This window comes from Ips typographus, linkage group LG2 (assembly GCF_016097725.1).
Source record: "Ips typographus isolate SLU linkage group LG2, UJ_Ityp_2.0, whole genome shotgun sequence".
In the NCBI taxonomy this organism is placed as follows: domain Eukaryota; kingdom Metazoa; phylum Arthropoda; class Insecta; order Coleoptera; family Curculionidae; genus Ips; species Ips typographus.
In genome coordinates this window covers 20,260,888-20,274,220 of record NC_138423.1, presented here as the reverse complement: position 1 = coordinate 20,274,220, position 13,333 = coordinate 20,260,888, and the positions used below count along the sequence as shown (strand labels likewise).

At 35.5% G+C, this 13,333-nt stretch overlaps 2 protein-coding genes across 5 annotated transcripts in view; both read right to left on the bottom strand.

Annotated features, from left to right (window-relative positions):
• Positions 1-11,239, bottom strand: part of Bruce (BIR repeat containing ubiquitin-conjugating enzyme) — a 31,854-nt gene extending 20,615 nt beyond the window's left edge. For 3 of the 4 annotated variants that reach the window (XM_081972345.1, XM_081972346.1, XM_081972349.1), the window contains exons 1-18: positions 10,930-11,239; positions 8,436-8,617; positions 8,255-8,380; positions 7,968-8,203; positions 7,699-7,916; positions 7,307-7,531; positions 7,105-7,248; positions 6,776-7,054; positions 5,941-6,636; positions 5,627-5,876; positions 4,002-4,176; positions 3,644-3,949; positions 3,080-3,564; positions 2,568-2,766; positions 2,247-2,505; positions 1,822-2,190; positions 1,333-1,763; positions 211-552 (exon numbers count right to left, since the gene is read on the bottom strand). In XM_081972345.1, the coding sequence (XP_081828471.1) occupies positions 211-552; positions 1,333-1,763; positions 1,822-2,190; positions 2,247-2,505; positions 2,568-2,766; positions 3,080-3,564; positions 3,644-3,949; positions 4,002-4,176; positions 5,627-5,876; positions 5,941-6,636; positions 6,776-7,054; positions 7,105-7,248; positions 7,307-7,531; positions 7,699-7,916; positions 7,968-8,203; positions 8,255-8,380; positions 8,436-8,617; positions 10,930-11,128 (5,121 nt within the window). In that variant the 5' untranslated portion in view covers positions 11,129-11,239. The remainder of the gene's footprint in view (positions 1-210; positions 553-1,332; positions 1,764-1,821; positions 2,191-2,246; positions 2,506-2,567; positions 2,767-3,079; positions 3,565-3,643; positions 3,950-4,001; positions 4,177-5,626; positions 5,877-5,940; positions 6,637-6,775; positions 7,055-7,104; positions 7,249-7,306; positions 7,532-7,698; positions 7,917-7,967; positions 8,204-8,254; positions 8,381-8,435; positions 8,618-10,929) is intronic. The other variant, XM_081972350.1, reaches the window with a different exon arrangement.
• Positions 11,240-11,413: 174 nt separating this feature from the next.
• On the bottom strand, positions 11,414-12,995 carry LOC145740584 (uncharacterized). The gene is made up of 4 exons (XM_081996138.1): positions 12,841-12,995; positions 12,145-12,250; positions 11,960-12,077; positions 11,414-11,876 (listed from the first exon to the last, which is right to left on the bottom strand). Exons 2-4 carry the CDS (start codon positions 12,229-12,231, stop codon positions 11,758-11,760), a joined length of 324 nt encoding a protein of 107 aa, XP_081852264.1. The 5' UTR covers positions 12,232-12,250; positions 12,841-12,995; the 3' UTR covers positions 11,414-11,757.
• Positions 12,996-13,333: the final 338 nt, after the last annotated feature.

The following is a 13,333-nucleotide window of genomic DNA, read 5'->3' as shown; positions in this document are numbered from 1 at the left end:
ACAATATATATTAATCTAGGTCCTAACCATTGTTTAATGCTTGCTAAATAATATAAAGTAAAGAAAAAAATCTCCATTTAACATTTACGTAAACCATATGAGTCTTCAATCAAAAAACAACCAGAAATTTTCAAGTTTTAGACTTTAAACCCTCACTCAAGGAGTAGAAAGTATCTATTAAATAAATTAACTTGAATAATTCTCATTCACCTGATAAGCAGTGTATATTTTGGTGTATTCCGGATTGGCAACGTGTTGAACCTTATCCTTCAAAATCCCAATGTAAGTAGCCAAATGCAACGAGTTTTTCATATCAGCAACCAGGAAAGGATCCAAATAGTCTTTCAACTTGGAACAGGCCAAACTATAACGACAACTGATGTCCTCTAACAATTTGGACAGGATTCCTAATTGTTTATCCAAATCCGGGGATACGAGGAACATTTCGAAAGGCGGAATTTCCTCGGGTAGTATCGCCATATGACCGTAGAAATAACCTAAAGGTATGCGGCATTTGGTGGTTGCCATACCGTAACGTCCTACCAAGGTAATCTGGGAACAAAAGCTTAATATAAAACACAAATTCAATTGCTTTACAGTGTGTCTCAAACTATTAAAAATAGGTATAAGTATGTGAAACTTATTGTCAATTCTTTGTCATCTTCAAACTCGTGGTTTTAAAAATAAAGCTTTATTGTTATACTAAAACAACCGGAGCGAATATGACGCAATTTGACAGCGTGCTTCATAATATATGCGCAGGACTTCAAGATATAGTAGCTCGTTCAAAAATATGAAAAAGTTTCTTCTAACATACCCTCGAAAATAATGCATTTTAGAAAGATACAGGTTACTGTTTTTAGTTCCAACGTTAAATAAAAATTTAAAAAATTGACCATGTTTTTCAACATAAAAACTGATTTTTCGTGAAAACGATTCACTTTACCGTTTATGACCAGGTACCTTTTTTCTGTAGAAAGTTTTGGCGGTTCAAATGGGCGTCTCAAAACCGTACTTTTTCCAGTAAAACTATGACAAAAGGAAAAAACGCACAAAACACTGCTTATTACGAGTAGAAAATGCTGTTTTCTGCACGATAAAAGGTTTCAAAGATATTTGCAAAAAAACAATTTCTTTCATCAATTTCAACACTGTTTCTCTAAAATGCACCATTGTGCATGAAACACACTGTATACAGTAAAGTCAATTGGTTCTGAGTGTTTTGTCACACTTGCATCTGTCTCTACATCACTGTTTTAATAACGTATGTATGTCAAGATTAATTAATGAGGACATAACACTCACCACTAACATTTTTTATGTAAAACTTACCTTCATGTATTGGCATAATGCTGGAGGTTGCAGGTCATTCAAAACTAGATTTTTATTGCCTATATCTGAGGCCGTAACTATTCTAACCGCGTCAATTTCTTCCCCAAACGACCAAACGTCGATTGTCAGTGACGCCAAATCGATACAAGCAGGAATTAAAATGTCAGTTAGGACTATTGTTTCACCAAAGTCTAAGGTAACGTGTCGCCTGGCGCCCGAATGCATGCGGTCCACCACTATCACCTGTTTTGGAGGTGCGGCTAACAACTGTTGCCAAGGCAAATTATGATTCTGGTTTTGCTTTGGATGTGTTGGCGCACTACCACTACCAGTGTTTGTCAATTTGGGTACCGAAACTGAAGGGATTGGGTTGACGGGACTCTTGGAAATCATTGAATCTTCATAGTCTATCAAATTTTTATACACGACTTCTGTAACAAAAAAAAACGCTTGTAAAAACCACTCAAGTAAAAAATTGTAATATTTTACCCATTTTCTGATTTAAAACCTGCTCTGCCTCTTCCAACATTTTACTACAAATTCCAGTGTACTTTTCATACTGCATGCTGTCATAAGTATGTGTACTCTTGTCCATGAGTTTCTGCATGATACTTTGGAATTCTTCCTTTTTCGCCGCAATGGACGTGGTACCGCCCGACATGGAAACAGGCATTAAGTTGTGTATGGCAGTTAAGACGCTACCGTTCAACGCGTCAGCCATTTCAAGACGCGTACCTTCGCTCGCATTCGTGCAAGTAAAATGCAACGGTTCGGATTCGATCAAACCCTTCACTAATTTTGGAAAAGCCGCCGTTTTGTATTTTAATTTGCCTTCGGGTGGAATCTCCTGCGTAAAATCTAAAACACGCAATTTAAATAAACTTGTTAATTTTCAGGGAAAGCGACGGGACTACCTTTTATAGAAGATGTAGATGAGGGTTGTTGATTTAGTTCGGGAGGAATCGTTATGGATGAAGCACCATCATTAGCTGCACCAGCTGCTGATACGGAAAACACGTAGGGAGAAAGCGGTGAAGCCGTACTAGAACCTTTGGCAAAAGCCGGTGGATCGATGTCGAATAATTCCGGTTCTGTAGGCAAACCGTAAAGTCCATATCGACTGCGCAGTAGCAAGTGATAAGGATTGGTGCGCTGTATTAGGTCCTTTGTAATCTAATAGAGATTGGAAAAAATGGTTTCTTAGTCTGAATCGTTGCTAAAGAAAACTACCTCACTTCTTTCAATATCGATACGCATTTGTTTGTAACCAGATTCTCGCTATCTTTCTTTGTTACTTTCATTAGGAGTGAGAGCATCCAATGCAATCCGGCGGCGGATTTCACTTGCTTAATGTCGCCCATTATTGTTAATATTGAGTTCAGAACGCTAGTATTATAATGATCCCCTAGGGATTTATTAATACTTTTGGCACCCCTAAAACCAAAGAAACTTGTTCATAAAGCCAGTAAAAGATTTAGTACTAATAGTAAGTTTCCCTAAGACTGTGTTTCGTGGTAAGTTTCTGTTTTTGGTATCTTTTAAACTGCTATCTTTAAGCTTTCTAGGCGCCAGATCTTTAAAATAAGATTTACCCATTTTAATTTTGTTTTACAATCGTTATTAGATAATTCACCCTCAATTGTACCTCGTTTTCTGACTTTTTTGTAAATTCTTAACATTTCAGACTTCAGACAACCTAATGCTTGATGACTATAGTCCGTTGATAAATTAAAAACATTTTACTTACCGACAACAAGTCATCACGTAATTCATACACTTGTGGGAGATACTGCGACTCCCTAAAAGCAAACACTGTCGAAATAGCCCGGTCATATTCTCTTCAATTCCATTGATAAACATAAACTCCAACTGATCATTGGGCGGTTCGCCATTGTTGCCCCGATTCGGAATCAGCCGAATTGCTGCTATCCAGTTCAATATGTCGAGAACGATCTTCAACACTTTGCCGTTGCTGTTCTTCAACGCAGTCAAAATTAGCGACTGAACAAACGAATTGGAATCCAACATAAGATTTCGTAGAGTACGTTCGTGAGTTAATTGGGCCGAGCTACTCGGAGTGTAGATGGCGATGCTCAATTCATGGATACCGTCACATCCCAAGTACTGTTGGTTTTTACTATTTGGAAGTCCAGATTTTTCACCTTTGCCGTCTTGTCGTTTTTTCTCGTCTTTATCGTAGACTGCTCGAACGTGTAGCAGCAAATTTCTCACCTAAAAACCAATAATTCGTTACAAACTTACGATTTAACGACGTTATAAATGGGACAGACTGTTAAAACGTTGAACCTACCTTGACTCTAAACATACGGGGGCTAGTCAAAGTGACAGTTCCACTTTGTTCAGTCAAGTCTAAGTAATGAGCGATATTTACAGGTCCTGCCAAAATGTCAGCATTGTGAGCGCGCAAATATTCTTCAGAAATAACCGGATTTTCCACTCGCCTAAGCATATCAATGGTAACCGTATCGTCTACCGAAAACTTTACATCCTTATTGTGTCCGATGCCACTTTTAGTTTGTCGTAACAGTGAAACTTCAACGCAAGGCTTTGCGCAGCCACTTTGAAGCGTGAAATGTACGTCAACGTGTCCCAGAACCTACACAATTTTTACGTAACACTATTGTATTGAACTTACGCCTCACACTAACCATAGCTGATGGGAGTGTAATTTCAAAGATGTGTTCCTCCCAAGTGGTGGTGTCCGTTTGCAGCCTCCAAGTTTTTGTAAAGGCTTCAATATTGAGAATTGAGGAGTTGCGTCTTTGCCTCATTGCTTGTTGGAACTCGCTCCAACAAGGAGGCACAACCACATTGTAAGCAAACCTGGTGAAGTATAAATAATTATGAGTTTACTTCTATTAGATTTAAAAATTTGTATGTAAAGAAATGCAAACAATTTGCACATTCAAACTACAAGAAGTTTGATAGAAACGTTTTTCAGCTCATACATAGTGTCAAAAAATCGTCAAAACTATGCCCCACAGTATCTTTATTAATCTGATTAACTTTATGATTTAAATATGCTTTCAATATTAATCCACATTTCAAGCAGACTAAAGTCCCTAATCTTTTCACTATATCTAAATCACGAATTAATTTGTAGAGTCAGATTCTTTTAGTCAACTTTCTACACCATTTACACATGTAGTTTAGAAAATATCACTTGGATTGTAAAAATATAAGTTGGATTTCAGAATCTATAACTTGTATCGTAAATTTGGTTTTAGAAAACGTAAGTTGTATTTCAGATTCGTCACTTGTATTTCAGAAAAGGTCAATTGTATTTTAGAACGCGTTATTTCAATTTCAGTTTTTTTTTGTGTTTCTATGTGGTTATTAGTTTATTGTTTTTTTTTAATATCACTTTAAGCAAAAAAACCCGCCCATCGATAGTATTAATTTATATAAAATATACAGGGTGTCCCATAGCTATACGACAATCTCTCGGGGGCCTGCAGGGGGGTCAAAATAATACGATTTGTTCATATAATTTTTTTTTAAGTCAGTCTTAAGGGAAATATAGAGCCCGAATAAACTGCCTTCCAATTAACGTTTTTGGCCGTAACTTTTGAAACACTCTGTATATTGTAATGATTATTGGGTTTAATGTTTTATCGAAAGAGACCTTCTATTTGACATGAAAACCACCTCGTCTTCGAAAGGCAGGAACTAACTGGACCTAAGACACAATTTGCTTAAACTTTGACAGCTGTCATTATTTTCAGCTGCAAACGCCATTAATGGATACTCTTCTCATTTTTATCGAAAAATTGTACTCTTCCTTTATTTCGATAAAATGAACGGTTTTCGAGATAAATCGATTTTTCATTGAACTGCTTAAACCACAATGTTATTAAAAATATTCGTTAAACTATTTACTTCACTTTTTTTACTTATTTACTTTTTTTTACTTTTTTTGCTCAACTTTAATTTTCCAAATGACAAATGACCACGTCTAAAATCCAACTGCTCTTTTCTATAATACAAGTGACTAATCTGAAATACAAATTGCAATTTCGAAAATCAAAGTTATTATTCTAAAATTGAAAGTACTTTTTCTGAAATACAAGTGATATTTTTTAAATCCATCTTATGGTTTCTAAAATTCAGCTGACACTTTCTAAACTACATGTGTAAATGGTGTAGTTTATTAAAGCCCATTTAAGTTCACTAAAAACTCCTAATCCAATTACACTTTTGTTAATTTAAGGCAAACATTTCAAGTGGTCAGGATTTTTCACAGTGCATCAGTTGGTTACAACTTTATACTTACCGAACTGGTATAAATCGCGTCAAATAGTGCAAAGTTCTCAAATCATCCAAACCAATATTAATAGGTGGATCTTTAAAACATCTAACAGTTTCCAGTTTATCCAACGAGAAAACCTCCTTAATCGAGCTATCAATATTGACGCCAAACAGGTCGTCTTCCTCGTGCTCATCCACCGACTCGTTGTCACTATCGTTTAATGCAAAGAAATGTAAAGAACCCTCTGTAGTTGAGGCGCACAAACGATCCAAGCCTTAAAATAACCAACAAATTCGATTATAGTACTGTAAAACTGGTAGAACTTATATAAAACTTACTGTTGCAATACGCGGCCGACACAAACTTCTTCGCCTCGATCGTGGCGAAACATACAGTTTTTAACGTAGACAAATCCAGGATTCGTACCGCTCCATCCGTACATACTAACACAGCGTTTCCTTCAATACCATTATTAACCCTTGTGAAAGGAGTTTTAAATTTATCCAAAGGAGGCAACAATCCAACTTCTAATGGTTTTTCGATCGGACGCAACGCCCTAACCATCACAGGTTCTGGATTTATTTTTACCATTCTGCCAGTACAATCCAGGGCGTATACCATAAGAAAACTTATACCGGAAGTACCACTACTAGCCGTCACTAATATGTGACATTCGTCTTGGGTCGGCAATATATTGATAATCTCCAAATCGTTGAATTGTTTGCACTCTTCGGGCAAAGATATGCACTGAATAGCCCTTGAGTAGTTCAGTTTTTTGTTGATAGTCTGGTACGACTCGTAACTTTTCTGCAAATCCGCTATATGGTCCGATATGCTGGTCGAATCAAACGGATCAATAAACGATCCGTTTGATTGATGATAAGAGGGTATTTCGCTGTACGAGGAAAAATCTGATTCGCTGCCATTATGAACGTCTACCGCTACGAGTCGAGGACCTGAATGTGCCGGTGGTTTTTTTAAAGGGTTCACAGTGGTTGGCAACACCGGTGGTAAATAAACCCCGTCACTTTCACCTAAAAAGATTTTGTAGAGTAGAGAGAAAATAAGCGCTGTCAAAAAACAATTCACCAACCATAAAATTTACTTTAAAAATATTTAAAAAAAGTATACATATGGAAATAGAGTTGACTTTGACAAGGTTAATTTTATTACCTGGAATCAATGTCTTGTAAAACGAAGTCAACTCCTTAATCAAACTATAATCGTCGCAATTACTATTTTCGGATGGCTGTGAAGATTGGATAATACTCGACAACTCAAACATCATTGAATCGTCAACAAACTGGTCAAACTCGGCTTCGGGCTTTTTAGTTTCTTCTACTTTCTCCTTTATTGACTCTTCCTGATCTTTCACGTACATAAAGTCGTAAACCACCAAATAAACCCCCCTTTTGTTGGGTCCAGGTATCGAAGTTGGTACTTCAACGATTCCTAACAGAATACAGTTAAAATGTTTAAAAAAATGAAGTAAAAAAGAATACCTAAAGTATTGTCGCTGTTCACTTGAGAAATTGTGACACCACAAACTATAGTAGGTCGAACTGATTTGGCACCTTCTTTATCTTTACAGGTCTTGTCGCTCACAATTGATAAAGCAGTGACCTTTTTGTCAGTTGGGCATTTTTCTGCAAAATTACACTTTCAAATCAGTAACGACTATATCAATAGCACAAAACGGCTTACTTTCATCATTCCATACTCCTGACACGCCAAAATCTTCGGTGAATCGTTCCAAAATGTGCGAGTCAAACTGCGTAACGAAAAAGGAATGCGTTCTTTTTATTTTTCCTGATACGTCAAATACTGATACGAGTCCGTCAGTGGTAGCTGAAGGCAGTAATTTTGGAATGGTGCTGGATCCTAATATGTCAATACTTGAACCTCGAAATGTGGCATCTATTGCTGGAGCTAAAAATCGATTTTTTTGTTTCAATGGGAGCACTGTTTAAAACTTAGTTAGACAATCTGTTAACCAATTCTAATTTTCAGTTAAAATTCCCTGTTTAAATAAATTACAAAAAAACGAACAGTCAATTTTCTCAAAATATTCTCATAATTTGTGTTTAAGATGTTACCTGTGGCATTAGTAACTGATATTGGAACATTCTGTGTGTATTCTCCAACCACAAAAGGGCACGTAGACGAATGTCTTTCGTGTTCACTCCACGGTTCATCTGTGCGTTCCCAACTAACCAAACACACTGTACAAGTAAAACACATTGCACGATCGTCCCCTGATGAATTAGGCTGATGATAAAACCCTGCTTGAGCCATTTGTTCTGGTAAAGCCCACCTAAATTCCAACATCGTTATAAAGTGTGAGCTGTATAGAAATCCAACTCACTTGTAATCCATATGAGGCCATTGTGAAAAAGTTTCCCTTCGTCTAATCTCACTGGCCATCATTTTTCTATCAGCCGCGTTAGTCTGTTCACCTAGCAGTTCAGACAAGCGTTCTTTTACAGCTGACGCTACTTGCAGCTCAGGAGTGTGAATCTTTCTGCTTATGTAATCAGTAACTACGCATGAGGTAAGCAGCTTAAGATCGCCCACAGACACACTGAGGCATGCTGTGTTCCACTAAAATTTACGGTAGTAACTCAATTACACACCAAATGGAATGGAAAGTACCTTTTGAGCTTTGATGCCTTTCTTATGTGATTGATGGGCAGCAGCAATGACATTCTGCAGCTCACTCAGCACCCATTCGGTATTGCTGAATGTTAGATGGGTTAAACTTTGTTTCAATATGACAGCCTAAAATAACTTTTTTCTCAAACTATATCATAGATGACTTTCAATGTTTTTTTACCTCAGACAAGAGAAGTTCAAACTTAACTTTCTCTTTGGGATCTGTCAATGTTTTTTGTAATATACTGTCCAGCAAAAGCACTCCATTATAGTCGGTGCGTACCCCAATCGCCTGTCCATCGCAAAACAGGACCCTATCTTCAGTTGGAATGTATCTACATTTGACTTCAGTTCCATTTTTTGCTATAAAATAAAATTTATGCTATTGGTATTGCTAAATCAAGGGCAGGCATAGAATATTTTCCTGATTGCAGTACATAAATTACAGTCATTCTGTCTGCAACCTTCTGGATATGTAATCTTAACGAAATGTTGAAAACAGTTGAAATAAGAAAAAATACATAGATTTTTGTAAAAATATTGTCCCCTCACAAAAAACTTAAATATTTTGATAACTATGCACAAACAAAAGAAATCTTAACAGATGTTTTGTATAAGAGATCATTAGTGTTGGATGACCTGCTTTTTTTACTGCTAAATAAACTGCTCACTTAAAAGATCGATACGGCAAAATTTTTGCCATTTTTCACGGCCTGTATTTCCGAAATGCCTCAGCCAAATTCAATAAACAAAAAAGGTTTTGAAAGGTCGTTTCTTCTAGAATCAGGACTGTCACTCATTTTGTCTCAAAAATGATTTCTTCACAGATAAGCTGGGATAATTTGAGAACATTCTTTTTTATGTCATTTCATGGGCTTGGTTGATATCTTGAGACATGTTTGGAGGTTTTTGAAATGTTTTTATTAATCAACAGCATAGGTATGCACTCTTTTTAATAAAATTGTAAATATTAATCTCTTTATTAAAATTATTTTCAGTATTCCTATAGTAGAGAGTCACATATGTATAAGAACGTGTAACCTGTGCAGTTTCGGTAATTATTGCTTTATAGATAACCCCATAAAATGTTTTCCATTTTGCACTAAAAATGTTATAGCTGGTTTGATTTTACAACCAGTAAACATTTAGTGTTGATTTATCTCACACACATTCAGAAGATACTAATTTAATTACTCTAATTTAAAAAAAGTACCTCTGTTTTGAAAACTCCCCCTAATTCCTTTAGTAGACCAAAAATTGAAGAACCCCCAAACATGTTTCAAAATATCAATCAAACCCATTACATGACACAAAAAAATGTTATATGGGTGAGCAGTTTAGTTATCAAAGTAAATTGCCCATCCAAAAGTGTAGTCCCTGATGATTCTCTTATAGTGAATAATCTTAATTATCATATCATGTATCTAGGAAGAAGGAATATCTTATGTATAGTCTACAGTTTATGTTCAAGTTACCTAAACCTACTAAGCTGAAAACAGGAAGGTGTATATAAAATGTATAAAAAAAGTCAAAACAATTCTACACTGGTTTTATTGCAGTTAGTCCTTTTTTTATTTAAAAGACAGAATACAATATCAGGTAAAAATTAAGGCTGCATTCCTTTTGACCCTCCATAGAGCCAGCAGAGCAAAATTGTCATAATGACGTAATTTCACAGTTGGTTCAATTATGGTTTTGTTAAATTACACCATTGTGATGTCAATTTCGCTCTGCTCACTCCATGGTTTCTATGTTTTCAATCATTTTATTGCAAGTGTCACATGACTCAAATCAACACCTATCTAAAGATAAAACGAAGATAGATTTTATTCTAAGTTTTAAATTTAAACTATTATTCATTCAACAACTTTACTTCATATTGCAACAATAGTTTCCTATAGTTAATACAGATAGGTATGTTATCTTTATGAGCTGTCATTATACATTCTGTTTTGTGATAGATTGGGTTTGTTGATGGGTTATTCAATTACAAACTACTCTGGATTTTTTTCAATTGCAGTAAATGTTTAATAGCAAAATCCAAAATCAGGAGGTACCATAATTTCCAACCCATTAACTTAAAATGCCAGTTGAGTGATTTATGACTATCTTGCACTGTCTACTTTAAGCCAAACTTCTGTTAAGGGCCTTAAAGGTGTTTCAGATTACCACAATACAAGTGAAATAAATCACATTCTGAACCACAGTTAACTTAAGCTTTGGTTTGGTGCAAATGATGGTGAATCATAAAAGTGATTATTTGTTATCAGATTTGAGGAAAACTTCCTTGTACAATTATGGTTGCCTTTGTACAGCAGTATATAAATGGAGATAATTAGGAGAGGAAAAAATGAAGATTTATTTCATATATTTTGGTTAAGCAGCTTGAGTGTTTTCAGTGTTTAGTAATATCACAATAACAAAGGGGAGGGGATAAGTTTAAACTTGAACTGCACTTCCAAATCAAATGCCATTAAAAATTTGCTGTGGATGCAAACCTGACAGATGCAATTTGTGCTATAATGGAAACACTACATTTTAGATTAGAACAAATCAGTTCAAAGTGAACACTTCACAAAAAAATAATTATTATCATGAGGATCATGACTAAATTCAGCCTAAGCATATCCAGACAACTTATAAAAACCCCCTGACTGAAGTAAGTTGTTCCTTACCAGAAAGGTCTGTAGACTGTAAAATAACTCCAGAATTCACATCCAACACTCGTACAATTCCACTATTAGTGCATATAAGGATAATATTGAGAGACGGATGGTAAATAATTTCCTTCACATCGGTGTCCACCTTTAAGTAACCATCTTCGCTCAATAACCACGGATCTTCACCCATTTTGCTAAACACATCTTGCGCCATTAAAAATTAAGACATTTGTCGTTTTGTTTTCGATTATTAAACGAAATCCTCAAAACCCCAGAGAAAAAATTGGTACTGCTAATAAAACATAAAACGAAAAGTGAATTTTGAACAGTGCTGCCAGAATGACTTTGACAGGTGTCAAATATCACTATTGCCAATATGGATTTCTTGGGATTTTCGTTTTACACCAGATTCGGTTGTCCAATTCCTGTTTGACGCCATAAGTATGCCATTTTATTAGTTTTTGAATCAAAACCATTTAAAGCAGAAAAAAAAAACGAAGTATTATTCAAAATTTATTAAATTGACCTTTAAAAGTAATATTTACATAATTTCTAGAACCTAAATCTCATAATCAGTCTATTTTGGAAACATTGAGAACAGTCACAAAATGGACTACAAACACAAAACTACTGATTACTACTAATGACAGCTTATTTAAACTACTTTATTCTAGAAATGTTTTCTGACAGACAACTAATGTATTCAGTTTGAAAAAAAACTAATACCATGGTGTGCAAACCTTAAAGCAATTATCAGACTTAGGATTAGGAATATAAAAAAAAATTGGAGAAATATTATTACATCTTCAACTTTTAAGACAGTGAATTAAAGTTAATGGAATTTTAATCATCATCCTCCTCTTCCTCCTCATTGGCGCTTGACTTTTCATCTTCTTCCTCTGCGGAGCTTTCTTCTTTCTTTTCTTCCTTCTTCTTCCTACCAGGACGTCCTTTGGCAGCAGCTAAAATTACCAATATGTAAATAACCCAGAAAATTTTCACACTTGCTACCAAAATGTTGTTGTTTGAAAGCAAAGTAACTTACTTCCATTTGTTTTGGTTGCTGCAGGTTTCTTCGCAGCTTTAGGAGGACGCCCGCGTCCACGTTTTACTGGTGGTGCATCAGCATCATCACCACCATTTTTCACCTTGGTAGCTTCTGCCTATAGTTTTTCATTTGTTTCAAGTTGTGTTACGAAACAAATACAGAGTAGGGTACACAAAAATTACCTTTTCCTTTTTAGCAGCAGCTGTTTCAGCTTTTGGTTTGCGACCCCTCTTTGCTGGGGCTTTAGTTTGAACTTCTTCATCAGACATTGTCAGTTAGTTATTGAATCTGAAAAATAAAATTTTACATCATTCACTTGCGTGCCTTGACTGGAAGTGAAAATACCACACAATTTGTTTTAAATTGATATCATGTAAACTAAGTTTTAGTGTTCGGTTTCACAAGTGCAAACAACAGGAAGATTTGGGTTGTTCATAGTTTGGCAATGGATGCAATCAGATTACATCTTTAATGAAAAATGCAATGTGTAACAAAAGGTTTTTAAGGCCAAATACAACTATTTTTTTTTTGGAGAGGAGAGAGGTTCTAACAAATTCCTTTGTTAGAAAAAAAAATTTTTGGCGGGAAAATGCACTAAATAACGGTTTTTACCAATACCTCCATAGAAATTAGGTAACAAAAATTCCATATTTAAGCTACTGAATCTAATGAGAATATTAGCATTAGCATAGCGGGCTTCTTTGCCTTTTGTGTGATATACACAAGAGGCAAAGAAGCCATTTTATAACACACCAGCCCGGTTCTGTGCAAAACCTAATTACCCTTGAATTCACTAAAAGCTCAAACTTTCAATTACGGAAAATGTAGATAAATAACACACAAGTACTAAGTTATTCAATTAAATAAAAATTACTCACCAAATTGAGTAAAACCAAAGAAAATTCGCCAAACAACGGACCAACCCAACTGAACTTGTAACAGTGAAACAGCAAACAGCAAAACGGCTCTAAGCTCTAACAAAACCGACGCCGACAGTGTGACCAACAGTGCAACGCTAAAAGTCAAATTTGAAAAACATTAAGCGGTGTTGCCGCTTGAAGACTAGAATTGTTCACTTTAAAATCAGTTTAAAATTCACAGTTTCACAACATAAATAAAGCTGAGTGACTATACCATATTGAGGATTGTTTTAAATTACATGGGGATCACTTTTTGATAAATTAAAGCAGTTATTTACGTAGAAGTTTAAATGTAAATCGCGCAACACTGGTGAAAGATGGCCAACATATCAACACTACAATCCCGAGAAAGAGCGGGGTCAGGGGTACGTTCCGAAGTTAAATTAAATTTCGTTTTTTGTTCTCTATAGAATACATTGGCAAACTATTGTAGACTGGGATGGGAAGTATG

What these genes read in the sequence shown, in the direction of transcription:
- LOC145740584 (XM_081996138.1), bottom strand. Translation starts at nt 12,231, where the DNA reads ATGTCTGATGAAGAAGTTCAAACTAAAGCCCCAGCAAAGAGGGGTCGC. An exon ending in CTGCTGCTAAAAAGGAAAAG is followed by an intron (nt 12,078 to 12,144) that starts GTAATTTTTGTG and finishes GAAAAACTATAG; the next exon opens with GCAGAAGCTACCAAGGTGAA. An exon ending in AGCAACCAAAACAAATGGAA is followed by an intron (nt 11,877 to 11,959) that starts GTAAGTTACTTT and finishes TGGTAATTTTAG; the next exon opens with CTGCTGCCAAAGGACGTCCT.